The sequence below is a fragment of the Ambystoma mexicanum genome, chromosome 11, assembly GCF_040938575.1.
Source record: "Ambystoma mexicanum isolate Mex_15411 chromosome 11, UKY_AmexF1_1, whole genome shotgun sequence".
NCBI classification, from domain to species: domain Eukaryota; kingdom Metazoa; phylum Chordata; class Amphibia; order Caudata; family Ambystomatidae; genus Ambystoma; species Ambystoma mexicanum.
In genome coordinates, this window is record NC_090934.1 from 676,635,508 (window position 1) to 676,653,851 (window position 18,344).

General features: G+C 45.4%; 1 protein-coding gene across 4 annotated transcripts in view; it reads right to left on the bottom strand.

Moving 5' to 3' along the window:
• MPPED2 (metallophosphoesterase domain containing 2) overlaps positions 1 to 18,344 on the bottom strand; it is a 1,149,018-nt gene that overhangs the window by 240,083 nt on the left and 890,591 nt on the right. For all 4 annotated transcript variants that reach the window (XM_069623535.1, XM_069623537.1, XM_069623538.1 and 1 more), the window contains exon 5: positions 14,008 to 14,123. In XM_069623535.1, the coding sequence (XP_069479636.1) occupies positions 14,008 to 14,123 (116 nt within the window). The remainder of the gene's footprint in view (positions 1 to 14,007; positions 14,124 to 18,344) is intronic.

An 18,344-nucleotide genomic window follows, 5' to 3' on the forward strand; every position in this document is an offset into this window, starting at 1 on the left:
CATAGAACCAGTGAGTGGATTAAACTATGTATGAGGCACAAAAACGAAAACGGGGAAAATAAGTGACCTCACCATCACCTCAGCCAGACGAGTGGGTAAGATCCAGGCTCTGTCCTGCAAGCAGCCATATCCAACGTTCCATGAATTGAGGGTGGTGCTTTGTACGCATCCCTCTTTCATACCGAAGGTTCCGTCGGAATTCCACCTCAACGAGCATTTGGTGTTATCTTTTTTCTTCCCGAAATCTTCATCGCCGGCGGATAGGACCTTACATTTGCTGGATGTTTCTCGTGCCTTAAAGTTCTACATGGCATGCAAGAAGAATTTTCGGAAGACTTCTCAATTGTTTGTGAACTTTGGACCTGTGAATAGTGGGAAGGCCTTGTCCAAGGCTTCCATCTCAAGATGGCTCTCAGGCTGCATCATGCACTATCATCGGCTGGCTAACCGGCCTCTGCCGGGCCAGCTGAGAGCCCACTCCACAGAGCATCCGCTGCGATGACTGCATTCTTTTCTAGTGTACCCCTGCTCGACATCTGCAGGGCTGCGACGTGGAGGTCCACGCATACCTTCACAAAGTTCTACTGTGTCGACAGGGATTCCAGGGAGGAGTCCAGTCGGCTAGGCAGTGCTACACAGCCTGTTTGCTTGAGGTGATTCTTTTCCAGGGGTAAGTGTTTATTACTTCTGTTGAGCCTTGCCACCTCCCATGGTTGTGTAATGTGTACTGCTGTGTATTCATTATTTATGAGCGTGTGAATCCATGCCAGACCCCATGCTGGAGAAGGTTTAAGGTACTTACCTGTAACTATTGTTCTCCAGCATGGGTCTGGCATGGATTCACATGCGAACCCTCCCTCCCTCCGGCCCCTATGCGGCTCTTCTGGGTCATACTGCCACTTTACGTGCTTATCAAACTGTAGATGGCTGCCAGAGGCGGGGCTTAGGGAGAGGATGGTCATTGGATGGGGGCAGTTTGACTCAGGGGATACTGATTGGTTTAGAGGAGAAATAGAATTTTAAGGTGAAAGTGAAAGTGTTTTTTCTTTTACCGAGGATTCCCAGCCTGACGACAGGGAATATTCATGAGCATGTGAATCCATGCCAGACCCCATGCTGGAGAAGTCAAGTACCACATGTTAAGTCCAAAGGGGACAAAGGACGGGAAATTATATTGAAATAGATCCAGATTAGGTTGTACATGTAAAGAAGGGCAGCGAGAGACTGGCGAAGAGGTGACATTTGGATCCTGTGGAAAAAAATCTGAATACATCCCAATTTCAAGTTCCATGCTGTATTTAATAAAAATATGTTGATTAACATTATCAATACACATTTAAACACTTGAGATATACTGTGACCATCTGTGGGGTCTGTGGGAACATGTGACTCTAAAATAGATACAAGTTGCAAAAATACTGTTGTGATAAGTATGATTTTGCTTTTCCCGCATGTGAATCTATTTTGATTTCATATGCAGATTTTAGCAAGCGTATCTCCCAAGTGGTAGCTATGTGATTAGGGACAATATGAAACAGGTCCTTTAGTAATGCTTTCCTAATTTACGAATCAAGCCTGGCTTGAGTGTCTTGGCTAGGCAGTAATGTTTTGTTAAAAGTATGCACAGAACACCTAACCTTCCGATATACATAAATTAGTTAGCGCATCAACATTTAATTAAACAAAAGTAGGTCTAGTTCAATGGGCTCTAGGCTTGTGCAGATGTTTCTTGCATGTCAGGTTGTTCTTGAATGCCCTTATAAGTCGCAAAATTGTTTTTGTCTTTCAAACGCCTTGCTTTCTGATAATGTAGGCTGTTACGTGACAAAGAGTATGCAACTTCTTTCTATGTTTAACTGAGGTTTTGGGAAAAATACTAATGACTCAATTAAAATGAAACATCAGTACCCCCTTTGATGGAAACTGTACTTCTGTTCTAAAGACCATTGCATCCTAATGAATGTTAAGGAAATATATTGCCAATAGAATCTTTAATTTACTCACACTGCAAACAGAATTAGTAATCACCAAGTAAGCCACAGTTATCCTTCAATATTTAAAAGAGGTTGTGTGCATAGGTTCAAAAGGAGAACACATGAGTCTATATAGTACAGTACTCAAATCCCAATTTGGTGATAATTGTTGGATGCAACCTTTTGATCCTCTTCATAAAGGTCTTTACTACTGGCACTTTGCACCACATGAGTGTGTACTGCAACATTGTATAATGTCTCAATGAAGACAATGGAATCTTGAACAAGTCACCATTTCCTTTTTTGGGCAACACAATCAATACATATTAAATGTGCTACACCATGCCACAGTGTATTTCTATTTGTTATACTAACAGAACATTATATTAGGTTTCACTGGCATGCTCAGGCTCACTATAAATCTTTCAGAGAGTTCTAAGTGGACATATTCTATGACCTCGGGTGCCATGCTGCTGAAAGGGGGTGTCTGATTCGTCCCTGTTTTTGTAAGTGCATGGATTACTGGTATGATGATCAGGGATGATACTGGAATTTGCAATGGACACGGATACAATAATTGTGTTGCCCATGTTGGGGCAATTAGCATGAGAACATTTGTTTATTTGCATCTTGTATACAACTTTCTGAATCATTGGTTTTGGGGGTAAAAAGCATATGACTAATTGATGGACATTACACTGCCCGCAGCTGTGGACACTAAGCGTGAATTCTTTGCATATCCTGGCACATGCTCTACAACTATTGTGATCTTTCTAAGGAAACACAGCTGACACATCTTTTGTGCTTACTGTGAAAATATTGGACAGTGTGTGCCTCCCTGTGTGTTTACATAGTATATTTTTATGTGTTGTACATTCTCATGAGGGTATGTATGCCGATTATTGTGCCCGTAAAGCCTTTGTGTGATTGCTGTAATCTCCAACATATTGATTTGTAATGATCATTGTTGTGTCCACACCACTAGAGCTGCGACGTCCTACCTGAGGGATCCCCAGCCCCAGTAGAGATAAGTCTATTATGGTCACATGAGGAGAGGGCAGTGTTGAGGGTTCAGAAATTCGAGACAGACAAGTAGATAGAGTTGTCTCACAAGAAGCCATTTATTAAATAATGTCCAAATGTATCTGTCCCTCACACCAATATATATACACAACAAAACATGCAGGACATGTCTGGCAAGGTGAGCTTCATATAATAACAAAGGAATTCAGAAACACAATCAAACAAGGATCCTTGTGACTCGGGTTGGATCCCCTTCCCCTGGATCAATACAGGATACTATAAACCAAAGTTCAGTTTCAGAAAAGTTCCTTTTACTAGCAAAGTAAAACATACACAGTTCCAAAACATCCTTTGTCTTGGCTAAGTTTACTAATTCAGTTCCAAGCAAGAATGTGTTATCGTAAAGAAAATTATCGCAGCTTCCACAATCTTTGCTTGGTAAACTAAACAGGTTTCTCTCTTCATATGTCAACAAAGTTTCAATGTAAATATTATCCACTCTGAAAGCAAATCACATGTTATTTATTTATTGGTTATTTATAATGCGCCTATACAGCAAAAATGTGTTTCAAGGCCCATCAAGACAAGGGAGGGGGAGGTATTAGGAAGAAAACATAAAGCAAAAACGTTCCTACTAGGTCTTGAGGCATTCGGATCATGCAAGTGCAGTAACAGAATGAGGGGAGAAGGGGAGACGGGGAAGTGTAAACTGGGAATGAAGAGGGAGAGAAGACAAACAGTACCGTTCCTACTAGTTCGTAAGACGATTCGGAGTGTGCAAGTGCAGACACAGAAAGGGGGGAACAGGGGAAGTGGAGGGTGGGGATGAACAGGGAAGAAAGACAAACAATTATGTTCCTACTAGGTCATGTGACAAGAGTGTGTAAGTGCAGTAAGGGAAAGAATGGGGAGGAGGGGAAAAGCAGGATGGGGAGGAAGGAGCAATGATCAGGCGGGAAGGAGGAGAGGGGTACAATAAATGCAAGTGAACAAGGTTCAACATAGCACAATGCTGGAAATGAAGGATTGGAGTGGGTGCTCAATTTGGGAATGTCTCACCCTATTGTGCCGGGGGCTACAACAATTATGCAGGTACAAGTTAGGTAGAAATCAATATTGGAATGCCTCACCTCATGGTGCAGGGGGCTACATCAATGGCAGGTGCAAATGGGCAGTACAGCGCAGGGCTGAAAGTGCCAATTGAGGTTAAAGGTAAGGAAGGTACAAAACCCAGCAGGTCCCGGGAGGTAAGTACCATTATCATTGTGAGTACAAGATGGCACCTCCTTGTGGGCTGTGGGGCTAACATCAAAATGCAGAAACAAGTGGTAAGAGCAGCATTGATGAAGGTGCATACATTAGACAACCTACTACTATGCAGTACATAGGTAATGAATAGCGCTCTTCACTGTGAAACAGAAATGTGGCTTGCCAGTTTCTATGAGTGAGTAGGCACAGGATCGTGGCTGGAGAGAGCAAAGGTGAGGGAGCAGGAGACCAGCCACATAAGCAAGAGAAAATGTGTATGCGTGCATAGACGTGGCCAAGGGGGGAATCATATGAGACCACGGGACTGGTAAGCTCAGAACAAAGGGTGAAGGGGCAAACGCAGTGCAAAGTAGCGAGATCAGGCAGTTGGTGCAGCCACGCTTTCCCACAATGTTATCACATCACATTTCTTCTTCATGAACAATGCCGTTTTGTCAGGATTGTTTCCAGTACTCTAAATCAGCTTCTTCCTAGTTCACTCACCTTCCAGGACTAATCTCTATTCGTCCTTTTCCTAGTATACTCTCCTGCCAGGATTAAAACTCCTACCACTACTATTTGTACTCTGTGGCGACGCTTGTTCTAATCTTTCCACCGTTAAATCTTCACTGGGTAAAGAGAAATCAACAACCGCTTCTTGATTCAATTACGTGACTTTCAATGTAAGTGGTTCCCAAATTCTTTTACATATATATTGTACAAAAGGACAATGATTCTCGTATGAATCTGTTTGCTTTAGGCAATGCAGGTTATACTTATCTCCCCCTTGATCCTTTTTTACAAGGATGGCATTTATCCTGCAACCTGTGATTTCTTTTTATACAACCTATTGATTGTTGGCATTCTAGGTTATAATGTTCCTTTGTTGTGGATCTCTCTTTAAGCAGGTGATATCCCCTTTGCTCTTTTATTATATCCTTTTGGCTTTGAAAATGTGGGTCACGGTATTCTCTCATTCAACCTCTCCCTATTTAAAGGTTACATTTGCTCTGCTCATGTATCGCCCATTCTTGGCTTTGGCAATGCTAGTTAAAATACTCTCCTGCTCGCTTTAGTTTAAATGTTGAGTATTCAAAAGAGGTATGTCTGCCCAGTGGTCTACTTTGGAGTGCCCCAGGGTGACCTTTAACAGGCCAACTCACTGGTATGTTCTGGCGGCTCCTGCAGACTTGCTGCTTCTTCACACGTCGGGCCCTCACTGATGTTTGACAGCTTTGCATTGCTTTCCTCTGCTCGCACTGACTGTCAATGGAGTACTTGTTACTCCACACGCGCTTCCGTGAGAATATCTCACTGAAGCAAGATGCAGGACACAGAGAGCCTCTCTCTCGCTCTCCGTTGGGACAGCCGGCCTCCACACCGCTTCCTGCTGCACGGCCTCTGCACCTGCATGGGTCACCCACCTTCGCCACTTCCTCAGCACGGCGTCCCGCTAATGGCAATGCACCAGTCCCAACCTCTATTTCCTCTTGTTGCTGCTTCTGCTGCTCACGCTGCACACACTGTTCCCGCTGCTCTTCACTAACCTGCACCTGATTGGCCTTTAAATGTTTAAAGGGTCCACTCAGGTGTGGGTTGTTACAAAAACTAGACCACGCATTGCGGTTAGCAACTCTGCAGCCCTCTTCCTAATATCGGTACTTAGAGCATTATGGCACTGATGTCCCCAATGCTCTTAGTGGTTTTAACTTCATAATCTTTCACTCCACAATAAGCCATCAAAACATGATGATCATTATGGACATTATTCAGAGTGTTCTCCAATTCTTCCTGACCTGAACCTCCTCCCATGTGATCCTCCCACATAATACGACCCTCAGGGTCAGAATCTGGTAGAGGCGGCCTTTCCTGGGCCACATGAGAAGGATGCATGCCAGGGTTTCTGGGATGATTACCAGAGCCAAGCCAACCTGCCATAACCCCTGAACATTCTTTGGGGGCAAAGCCGGCTTGACAGTAAAGGGCGTTTTTTGCCCACGAGTCATTTTAATGATGGAGGATGAGCTTCCAGAGTGTGCAGAGTTTGAGTCTTGTTTTTGGGTTGTGCGACTTTGATGTCTTCTGCAAAGCCCTGAACCTATGCAAAGCTGCACCTATTCATTGCGGGTCCCAACTCATATGTGCAACAGAGTGCATATTTGAAAGACCAAGTTAAAAGGCTGCTAGGAAAAACATGTACAGCCGGGTTCAAAATAGATCTGAGAGATTGTCGATGAAACACATAGGTAGCACCAAGATAGCACCAACTACTTTTGAGCTAGGACGAATATTGTACAAGATTTAGTAATCTGGCACCATTGTCTACAGTAACCAGATACTGCCTTGACAGCTCCTCAAGATTAAGCTATGAAGACGGCAAGCTGACTAGCAATGCTGTTTATCACTTTCTGCAGACAAACTCTGTAGTTTTACACCATGGGGTTTCTGTTGAGCAGTTTTGTGGGCGTCAATGTATTTTGAATTGAGTGCAGTCACAGACATGGGTATTGGAGGGCTCAGCTTTGAGAGACCATCCCCCAAGGAATCCAACAGGATAAACCTTTGTGGAAATCACAATTCCTTCTGTCCTTCACAGCAAACCAACATCTTTTTTGGGCAATGGTGGTCAGCCGTTCCCGTTAGAAAGTCCAGAAAGGTTTCTTCAATGGGCATTCCAATCGCCACTCCAGCCTGGTTTGGATCCATAGCTTTTCCTCTGCCATAGTGAGGCTTTCCGTCTCGCAGCCGAGCGATGTGAAGGCTTGCTCCTTTCCAATGAATACACAATTCAGTATTCGTTGTGGACTCACAAGCATTTCCCGAGCAAGCATTCAACGGTAACTAGGGCACTGCCCTCCTGCAGCCCTCCTTTAGTTGCGGTACTCTGCACGCTCCCTAGCAATATCTTTTACACACAGAGAAATAGTACTTGGGTCAGCATGCACCCAGCATGCCCCCACCCCGAGGCCACATTCCACTTCATTTGGTTCTTCCATTGTTCTGGCTCTAGGCATCTCGACCTCATTTGGTGTGGGGTCCTCACTGGTCTCAGTCTCTCCACAGCATTAATTGCACTTAGCTACACCTTGGAATGACACAGTATGCAGTTGCATGTGATGAACATGATACACACCGACAGATGTGTCTGGCAATTTCGTTTTCCATTGTATTTTTTTACCATAGTGTCAAGAGGATCTTCCTGCTCCACCTTTGTACCTCTTCCTGCTGCTTGCCATTGGACCACTATAGCCGAAACTCAAGTCGACGATATGAACACAGACAACATTTCACCTGTACATGTATGTTGAAGGAGACAATCATTGACATTAATTGCACGCCACGTACTAGCGTTTTGATAGACATCATGTCCAGTAAAAGAGACTTATGATTTTGGGTTTTAAGATAGAACTACAACTAGCTACATTTCTGTTTTGCTCATTTTTTGCTTTATGTGTTTGAATGGTATGGATGCCTAGTGTGTGTGGGAGAGGATTGATTGAGATGATTTTTTATTGGGTTTTCAGTTTTTGCAATGTCTGTCCAAGAAACAGACACAGCTCAATGATGTATTTCGCATGAAATGATTCAATAAATGCTTTTTATCGTTAATTCGCAGTGGCATGACCTATGTTTAATTGAAACTGCTATAGGGTATGTTCAGTATTTGAATTTTTGGATCCATAGCTAGTCAGATATATCCAAAACTCACTTTCTTCTAACACAATCTAATTTAAGAGACCTTTATAAAAAACAATATATATATATATCTATATCTATATCTATATCTATATATATATATATATATATATATATATATATATATATATATATGATCATGCACGAGGCATCCTATATATTGGATGATTAAGCATATTTGTATTGGAAGTTCTCCTGCTATCCCTCCCAACATATTAGTAGTCTGTATCCAATTCATTATAAATGTTTTAAGACTATAGATGTCTAGAACCTTTGTTCTTTATTTCTTAACTGTTCTGCATTGTGCTTGTTGTTGCCGTGTGCTTGGACATTCTACTGCAAGGTCACCCGATGGTAACCTAGCGTGATTATGTCTTTAGCCTGTTAAATGAATATCTGCCAACTCCTGTGCATACACAGGAACTCCAGCTTTGGCAAACCAGGATGGCAAAACCCAAACCTGGCTTTTGAAGCCACAATCCACAGCCACATGTAGCAATGGCCAAATCAAGCAAAACGAGCTTTGAAGAAGCCCCACATTAGCAATCATCAATTCAGGCCCACATCATTATTATACACTGTACAGTATGAATGGGTTTATAGTCATAAAATCGAAAACAAAAAAGTCGAAAGTCAAAATATCAAAAAAAAGTGGAAAAAGTCGAATTTCTTTTTTATTGCGTTTTATTATTTGAAATGGGGGGGGTTCCCCCACAAATCCCCTCCCCTTTTTTTTTTTTACTTTTTTTGTTTACACACGAGAGCCAAAAAATAAATATAAATACATGCACTAATCAATATCAGAGCAGGGTGAGTGGTTGGAGCAGGAGTTGGAGGGCAGACATTTGGAGTGAATTTGAGGGACCTGCAAGAGTTTTTCAACAAAGTGGTGAGGGGAAAAAAGCTAGAGATCGGAGGGGGGGGGAGGAGTTGAAGGAGAAGGTACACCAGGAGAAGGTGGTGGGAGAATGTCAGGCGGGGTGGTAGAAGAACATCAGTAGGAGTATCAAGAGGAGGTGGTGTATAAACATCAGGCATTGCTGGAGAGTATCAGGAGGAGGTGGAAGGGGATCATCAAGAAGAGAAGTGAGAGGATCCAGTCAGTCAGAACTGGAAGCTTCAAGATGGTATATTTGGCTCACAGAAGGAAGTGGGGGCAAAACCGTAACATGAACGGGGTGAGTGAAAGGTGGGGGAAGCAATGAACTAATGGAGACATGCCGAGGGGGATCAGTTTAAGATGGGGTGTAGTGAGGCAACAGTGAGGGTGAAGGTCATACTCCTAAACCAGGAAGCCCATAGAGCCCAAGAAGCCACTCTGATATGGATGGAGGAAAACCTAATGTGGGGTGTCTCAGCTCTGTGTGAGAATCTCTTGATATCCCTCTGCAAGGTGCTAGGAGAAGGGTCCAGGAGTGAAAGGGTGCAGTACCCCCTTTAACACAGGAATGAGTAAGGAACAAGTTACTTACCTGTAACTGTTGTTCTCCAGCATGGCTCTTTCGTCGAGATCTCCGGTGTGCGCTCCACATCCCTCCAGGGAGGCGTCCGTCGTCACCGTTTCCTGGCGTGCCGGGGTCTGGAAATCCATGCCCACCACTAGATGCACACGGGTGCCCCACCACCGGATCGCTTGGCGGAAAGTCTCATTGAGTGAGATCCTGTCTTTAAAACTGCCAGCCGCTTGCATCCAACGGGCGTCGAGGAACTCCGGCAGTGGTCGCATCCGCAGCCTGCATAGGCGCACGAGGTATATACACAAGGACATCATGCCGAATAGGGACTTGATGGACCTCACCCTGGCCATGTCCATGGTCAACAGCCGTTGTACCTTGCCCAGGATGGCCTTCGTCCTTTCCTCTGACGGTGAAGCCAATCACGCCACTGTGTCGAGTCTGGCTCCCAGGAACAGGGCGACTTGCGACGGTACCAAGTGGGATTTCGCAAAGCTGATCGAGAATCCCAGATCCATGAGCAGTTGGACGGTCTTCGCTGTGTGATCGACGGCGAGTTCTCTTGATTTTGCTCAGATGAGCCAAACGTCAAGGTAGGGGTAGACGTGGATCTCCTGCAGGTGCAACTGCGCCTCCACTGGTGCCAGGCACTTGGTGAATACCCTGGGCGCTGACTTCAATCCGAAGGGAAGGGCTATGAACTGATAGTGCCGCCCCTGGACCACGAATCGCAGGAATTTGTGATGTCCCTTTAGGATGGGGATATGGAAGTAGGCATCCTCCAAGTCCAGCGACGATAGAAAGTCGCCTTCCTCCAGCTGTCCCAGCACGTGCTGGAGGGTGACCATCCGGAATTTCTGAGACTCGATGTACTTGTTTAGACGACGAAGGTCCAGGATGGGTCGCCAACCGCCGGTCTTCCTCTGGACGAGGAAGTACCGTGAGTACACTCCGGAGCCTTTTTTGGGTCGAGTTCGTACCTCCAGAAGTAGTTGTGGGACATGGTTTTCCTTCATGGCCACTTGTGGTATACGGGGACACCTTCTCTGAAATTCCAGAGTGTGCCCGCAGGCCAGGGCATCTAGCACCCAACGGTCGGTGAAGATGGACTCCCACATGCTGACGAATTTCGCCAGCCGGCCTCTCACCGGGGTGCTTCGGTGGGGGCCCGACGCCACAGCCGGTTAATTCCTGTTTCGTCGCAGTCTTGCCGCCTTGGCGACGATGACGCCATCCTCCTGTCTTGCCGCGTCCTCTGTAGGCTTCCTGCGACGAGGAGCGGGCCACTTGGCGGTACGATGAGGAAACGCCGCCGAATCCTTTGGAGGCGCCTGACTTCCCCCCGGAGTTTCGAAAGGACGGCCGTCGTTGTTGAAGAACTCCAAAGGCCCGAGCCATCTCGGTGTCCACCTTGATGGCCTGCAGTGACATGTCTACTGTTTTGCTAAACAGGTTGTTCCCATCGAATGGCATGTCCAGAACCCTGGTCTACACGTCATGATGGAAGTCCGTTGCCTTGAGCCTACTGTGCCGGCGAAGGCAAACGCTGTTGCCCATCTAGCGAAAGCCGGTGTCGGCGATGTCCGTGGCCACCGTAATGGCATCGTCCAAAGCCACCTCGCCTTCCTTTAGGATTTCCAGGGCCTCAGCCCTCTTGTCGTCCAGGAGGAAGTCTGAACCACAGCTCCCTGTAGTAGCGTGCCATGATCGCGAGGCATTGGCCGCTTTAATAGTCGTCGCCGCTGACGAGATGGCCCGTCGTCCCATGGCGTGCAGCTTCTTCCCCTCACCGTCCGGTGGGGACATTGAAGTTGAACCTGTCGCCCCCGCTAATTTCTTCTTGGCCACCGCGGAGACCACTGAATCCGGGGATGGCTGTGCCCTGAGGCACATGGGGGCGGAGTCCGGGACCCGGTACTTCTTCTCGTACCGGTCTCTCTTAGCTGGAGCCGTGGACGGGTTCTTCAGGAGCGCCAGCCCCTCGTCCCAGATGTCGTCCAGAAACAGGACTGAGAAGACAGTCTTCCTCTTGGCCTCCCGCCGTTGGTAGAGGAAACCCTCCTTCTTCTGTTCTTCGGGGCAGAGCTGGAAGAGCTTAGATGTCCTGGCGATCATGGCGTAGAAAGAGCCAATTTCTTTGGGGGGGAAGCCCGAGCGGGTGGTGATGGGAGGTCCATTCCGTCGTCACCACCGTCGTCGTCCATCCCCGTTATCGCCGTCCCCGTCTCCTCCCTCGTTGGAGGGGAAGGAGGTGAAGGTTGTGTAGGCTGGAAAGCAGGAGGGGGATGGATTTGCCTCTGCTTGCTCGGTGGGCTTCCCGACGGTCCAGATTCCGCTGGATTGTCCACTGGGGGTAAGGGCAACCTTGTCCTTATCTTCATACACAAGGCCTGGATAGCCATCAAGATCGCTTCGGAGTTGTCTTGTGGCATAGGCACCGGTTGCGATGGGAGCGACGGTTGGGGAGTAGTATCCTCCGTCTCCTCTACAGTCCGTGGCTCCTTGTCGGCATCACCATCGCTTTGCTTGTTCGCCTCGTCGGGGTCCCTCCTGTAGGACTGGACCTCCTCGAACCTCTTGTCCAGGATCTTTGCGACGCCCGCCAGCTCATCTTCAGAGGTGATATCTCTGTCCGTAATGGCTACCATGCCCCCCCTTCTTTCTCCATTCGGGGTTTCACAGGGGTCTTATCGATAGGCTGAAAAAAGGATTCCCTCCGTGGTGGCAGGGAAGCTCTAGGCCCGGAGGTCGTCTCCACTAGGATAGCTTCCACAGGCTTCACCAGGGCCACCGCAACTCCATCAATCGAGGCCTTAGCCGAGTGAATCAGGGCCTTCGTGACTTTGGGCGCGCCTGAGGCCTTCACCTTGGGGGGAGGGTCACTGCCTCACTCCCCCTCGGCTGCTGCCGTCGAGATCGACCGGGACTTCTCCCAAAGCTTACCCGGGTTCTCTGACTTCCTTTTCCCCCTGAGCGTTGGCTCGTGGTTGATGGCATCTGTGACATCGCGCCCTGCCTGCCAGCCAAAGAGCCCGAACCATTGGCGCTCCCAGTACCCGCGGACTCGCAGTGCTTTGCCTTCTGTTAGGCCCCCATCACCAAAGCGCCCTCAAAGGTCTTAGAAGACCGCTCAGACTTCTTCTTCTTCTCAACTGCTGCTGGGCTCTTCCCCTCCAGCCAGTTGGTGAGTCGAGTACGACGATCCTTCATTGTCTGTTCGGACATATTCTTGCAAAACGCACAGTCCTTCTCTACGTGCGTTTTGTCATTGTGAAGGCAGTAGAGGCACCGAGAGTGCTCATCTTCCTTGAAGACATTTTGTAATCTGCATCCAGGGCAACTCCTGAAAAGCTTGGATCCGGGCGTCGTGTTTCCTTTGTCCTGGGCCATGTCCACGTGGGGTAGGCCTCAAAGGTCTTCCCGAATCCTTCAAGAAGCGAAACTCGATGAAAATTTTCCCTTGGGGGGGGGGCGTAGAAAATTCCGAAACGGGTCCCCGTTGATCGGAAGTAGAATCGGTGGAGCTTGAGGCTCGATTGACCGAAAAAATGAGTGTAAACACTTTGAAAAATCGCAAATCGCAGTAAAAGCTCGAGAGCTATGGCACGAGGACTCCCAACACTTGAACGTGCAGTAAAAATCTGAAGATGGCTGCCAGAGGAAGGGCTTAGGTAGAGGGCAGTAATTGGCTGGGGGCAGTATGACCCAGAGACCAGTGATTGGTTATTAGGAGAAAGACAGTTCAGAAACAAAACTGAAACTGATTTTTTTCCTTCACCGAGGATTCCCAGCCTGACGACGGGGAATATTCATGAGCATGTGAATCCATGCCAGACCCCATGCTGGAGAAGTCAGAGCACATTTGGTTCAAGATGAAAATAACAGGGTGAGGAAACCCCTTAAACCTAAGACTGAAAGTAATAGCATAAGTAGGGTAAAACCTGAGACTGAGACTGCAAAGATGAGAAAGGGTGCAGGAACTGCTCGAAGCCAAGACTACTGGAAAACGGGTAAAAGAGAAGAAGGGTGCAGGAAACCCTCAAAAAGAGAATGACAGTGAAGGACAGAGGCTCTGCGAGAAGGAGAAGCCTGGGGAAGGAAGGCACCTTCCCCCTTCCTTTCCATTGGGCTGAACAGATCTGGGGACCAAAGAGTTAGTTGCCTTTGTTTTCCCCAGAATATTTCCCCCACTTGTAAGACATTCTAAAATAACGAAATCTCATTCTGACAGAGCTTATGCCTGGGCTGGTTTATTGACCCTGGTCACCCTGTGACACGAGGTAAAAAAACATAGGTAGTAATTGGCTTATTTAGCATAAACAATATAACTTAATTATGAATGATGGCACAAGAAAACAACAAACCAACATTAAACAAGTAAATATCTATTGTGAGCCATCAGTAACAGGCATTCATTATTACCAATTTTCAAGATGATTAAATGAACGGTTAGTATATAGAGTTGAAGTATTCATACAAACCATGTTCAAAGATGAAATTACTTGCATTACTAGTTCAAATATTGGAAAATGATTGTTGAACCAGGAATAACATTGTCTATGTGTTTATCTTAAACATTAAATTATCCACTGGATATGTGTCACTTTACTTACCAAGAGGAGGGCCGTGAGTCATTAATATGTCAATTCCCTCTGGGATTTGGTTCCACTTATCTAGTAGAGACTGCCCTCGTGGTAGGTTAAAGCCCCAACCATTAAACCATGGTGTCCTTTGGGAAAAAGAGAAGACACTCAATTTTTTATATATCCCAAATTTGAATGCATTCATTTGTTACAGATTTCGACAGTTATTTATTCTGTACCTGAAAATCGATACCTCTTTCTAAAAGATTGAGACACAGATTGAAATCCATATTTATTGTATCTTGTGTTTCATCCCTTCCCTGTGTGTGTGTTAGCATGTAGCTGTGATGTCAGAGTGAGTGCTGGAATGCATGCATATTATTGAAGTTTCCCTCCAATAGGTTCCATGAGTCGCAGTTCGAAAAGCTACCTTGGTGATGGGGACCGGTGGGTCTTCTTCATCCCCTTTACTTCCGATATATGTGACTAAGACCTAAATAAAGGAACCTGTCTGTACCTATCTGAGTCACGGACCATCATTTACTACACCCGGAGGACGAGTGGTCCTTGAGGGGGCCTGGAAACGGAACTACTGTGCAGACAAGGAGCTGTGAAAGGGGACAGCCATGATTCAAGACCTGCTGCCCCTAAAAGAAAGAAAAAGGAAGACCAACCACCCAGGGATAACATCAAAGCAAAGGTAAAGCGTTTCAAGCAGGGAAGAGCACAATAAATCCAAAGAACCTGGCTGGGAACATTAAAGTAAAAGTAAAGCACTTCAAGCAGGGCAGAGTAAAAGTAAAGCACTGTGGGCCTTCTCCTTCCCTCTACTTATATTGTATGAGATCAAGACCTAAATAAAGGAACCTGTGATCCTTGACGGGGGCCTAGAAATGGAACTACAGTGCAGTTAAGGAGCTGTGGAAGGGGGCAGCTAGAAGTGAAGACCCACCACACCAAGAAGGAAGGCCCACCACCCAGGGATAGCATCAAAAAGAAGGTAAAGCGCCCTAAACTGGGAAGAGAGCTACAAATTAAATCCAGTTTAGTAGAATTATGGTCCAGATAGTGGGTGTTCACTCACCCAGTCCCTCAGTCTGTGTGGGTCAACTGCCTATGTGATCCCTGTTCTCTGTATCTGGTTGGGATATCTGTTTTTTCAGTTCTGTTTGTTCCTCGCCTCCAACACGGTGGCAGTGTATAGGCTGTGTGTTTGTTCTCCACCTCTCTCTCTGACTTTTGGTAAAGATCACTCTGGTTGTGAGTTAAATGTTTTTGGTAGATGATGTGTGGTATCCTAACCCGCTTTCCCTGTGTGTGTTATTGTGTTTGGTAGAAAGGGAAGCGTGTAGTGTCTTGTATCCCTTTCCAGTGTGTGTATATGTTCACATGTAGCTGTGATGTCAGAGTGAATTTCGGAACGCATGCAAATTAAGTAATGTTTCCTCCAATAGGTTCCAGGAGTTACAGTTGGAAGAGCTACCTGGCTGGTGGGGACTGGTGAGTCTTCCTCCTCCCCTTTACCTATAATGTATGCGATCAAGACCTAAATAAAGGAACTTGCATGTACCTACTTGAACCACAGACTTTCATTTACATTTATAAAGATAGCAACATCACACTTGTAGAACCTAACTTTTTTCAGTTTGCATAGAAAAAAAATGATTTATACTTTTAGAAATGCTTGGAAACCTTTGTGTTTATAGCATAGCTTAGGACGCAAAGTTACCAGGTTTTAGCTCATTAGGTATTCTTCAATTACAAACTTCTAAGACCTATTCTGTCTGACCACTGTGTCATCAAAGCTTAAATGAACAATGTACAAGTCCAAGACTTGCAATACACTAATGGACCCACATCCCTTATGTACCCCTGATCTTTTCATTCCCCTTTTCTCTGATCCGAGATGGCCAGGAAAGTTGGAATGATGTTGTTAAATAGGATGACTGCATGGGGCAGAATAGTGCCAAGTAGCTTGTGTAGGAGTCATTTAATATGCTACAGAAGTAGCATGGATGTTAAAAGGGAGTCAGATGTCCAGTGAGGGGGAATTATATTCTACTTAAGAGATTGTTAACTGAACCTGTGCAACTCATTATCCTATGGTAGTCCACTCAGGTTGAAGGCGCATTATTTTAACAGGTGTCTAGGAGCAATGTCTTCAGAAACTAGTTTTTTTCTTCCTGTATTATTTCTCTCTTTTGGGGCATTGCCTTGCCGGAGGAGCAGCCTAGGCCAAAACAGCCAGGAGGAGTTATGAAGATGGACAAGATTTCTGGCAGAATCTAGATTCTGCAGAAAAGATGTACTCACTAAAGACAAAACTTAACGCAGATTCCTTACGGGTCCAGGAAGAAGAAAGCAAGACCTGCTCTTTGGATCAGAGCCTGAAGAAGTTGGAAAAAGTAATAGCCTCAACAAAGAGACTGGTATAATGGAAGATATCAGTGAAAACCACAGCAAGAGAAATATCTGACTGAATGGTTTTCCCAAATATATGGATAACAATGCCGGCCTCTTTCTACAGACTGAGCTGCGGGAATGCAAAACAGTTCTTTGGTGATTGGGTGAGCCCACAGAGTGTCTGGCCCTCGACCCTACTTGGATGGGACTTCAAGACTACTAATTGCCAAAAAAATTCAGTTCCCAGTGAAGGACATTATGTGGAGGATGATACATAAGGAGGTCCTGACATGGTATAATAGAAAGCAATTCACAATTTATCAGGACAAGTCAAGAGAAAGAATGGCCTTTAGAGACGTACAAAGGTTCTCAAGGGGCAGCAATTTATTCCATGGCATACCCTGCTATACTGAAGGCGAGTGAATAGCGTGTTGACCGTACCAGAGTTTTAATGGCAGCTAGTAGTCGTGTGCTCATGATTAGCAAAGGCAATACCCTTTTATGCCTGGTGGAGTGTCCTCAGTGTTTAGACTGCCCACCAGTGTTTAATTTACCTTATTTGACTTTTATATACATGCTGTGAGACATGCCGATTCCACCATTCCTCCCAGTTTGTTTTTTTATTATTAGTTGTTTATTAGTTTGTTCAACAAACTTTTACAACAATCACAGAAAATATAACATTTAAAAATGCTCAAACCATGGTACACAATTTCATCTGTTTTTACTTACAAATAGTTACCACATGACCGTAAAATATCTAGCAAAAAAAGTTTTTTTATAGCACTGTAAAGAAGATGTGCGACCAGCACACACCTAACTGTGCTAACACAAATACCCTCTACCCTCTCTAGTGATTAACAACAAACATCCTTAATTCCACATGTAAGAATCACAATGTCATATATTGATCCCATTTAACAGATTTGAGTAGATGCAGATAACACTATTCATTTTGAGTGAACATTTTTTCTAACTCAGCAATGAGCATCAGCAAGAATTTTGATAAGGACAATACAAGCTTTGTTGAATTTCCCCACATTAGTGCTGGGAAGGATAGAGGTTTGGGCTTGTCCATGTATTTTTCCTGCTCTTGTTTCTTGACTCCCTCCCGGAACAAGTTACTCGTTCTTCCCCTACTCCTCTCCCTTGGTTCCCTTTTGATCAGCATTTGTGGTGTGCTATTTTTCCTGCATCTGCGTGAATGCCTAAGTTTTATGTATGCATTATCCTCCCTTTCCTGTTGTAGCCTTTCGAGATCCTAGTTTGATCACTGGGGTCCTTTAAGTTGCCTTACATAATACCATCAAAGGGGTAATTGCCTGTCCTATATGTGGAATTTGCACGTCAGTTCCTGTAACAGCAAGTGTGGGAGAGGAGCTTGATGACTTTCCTTGTAGTCATACGGAACTTCTTAGTTCTTACACTACATTCCCTTTCATATATTTGTATCACCTTCTACTTGCACAACCTGGGTTTTCAGATGCATGTAATATGGTAGGGACAGCCCAGTATATCCAAGGGATGAACATTCTGCAAACCCGTCCAACAGTCGCAGCCTCAGACGTATTGTCATGAGATAGTGACTGCTTGGGTGTGTTCATGAGGATAATATCACCATTAAGCCTAACCCAGGGATCAAAATTAAGACTGGATAAGCAGGAGCTAAATGGGTTTCCAGCCTTATCTGGCAACCATCACTGGGGAACAAGGAGCTAGAGCTTAGCGTTCCACAAATCGAACTTCCAAATAAAATGCAAAAGTATAATTGTGTCCCTTATTTATGACCTCATATGCTTTAAATGACATATGGCTGTGTCCTAACGTATATTTATAAATTGCCCCAAATGCACAGGGTTAAAATGTACATAGGTGTTTTTTTTGGCATCAGCTAGCCTAGGGAGCCAAAAGTAGCTCCTGGTAACTGTTGTTGTCAACTAACACGCTCTTCTAGGCTACATGCA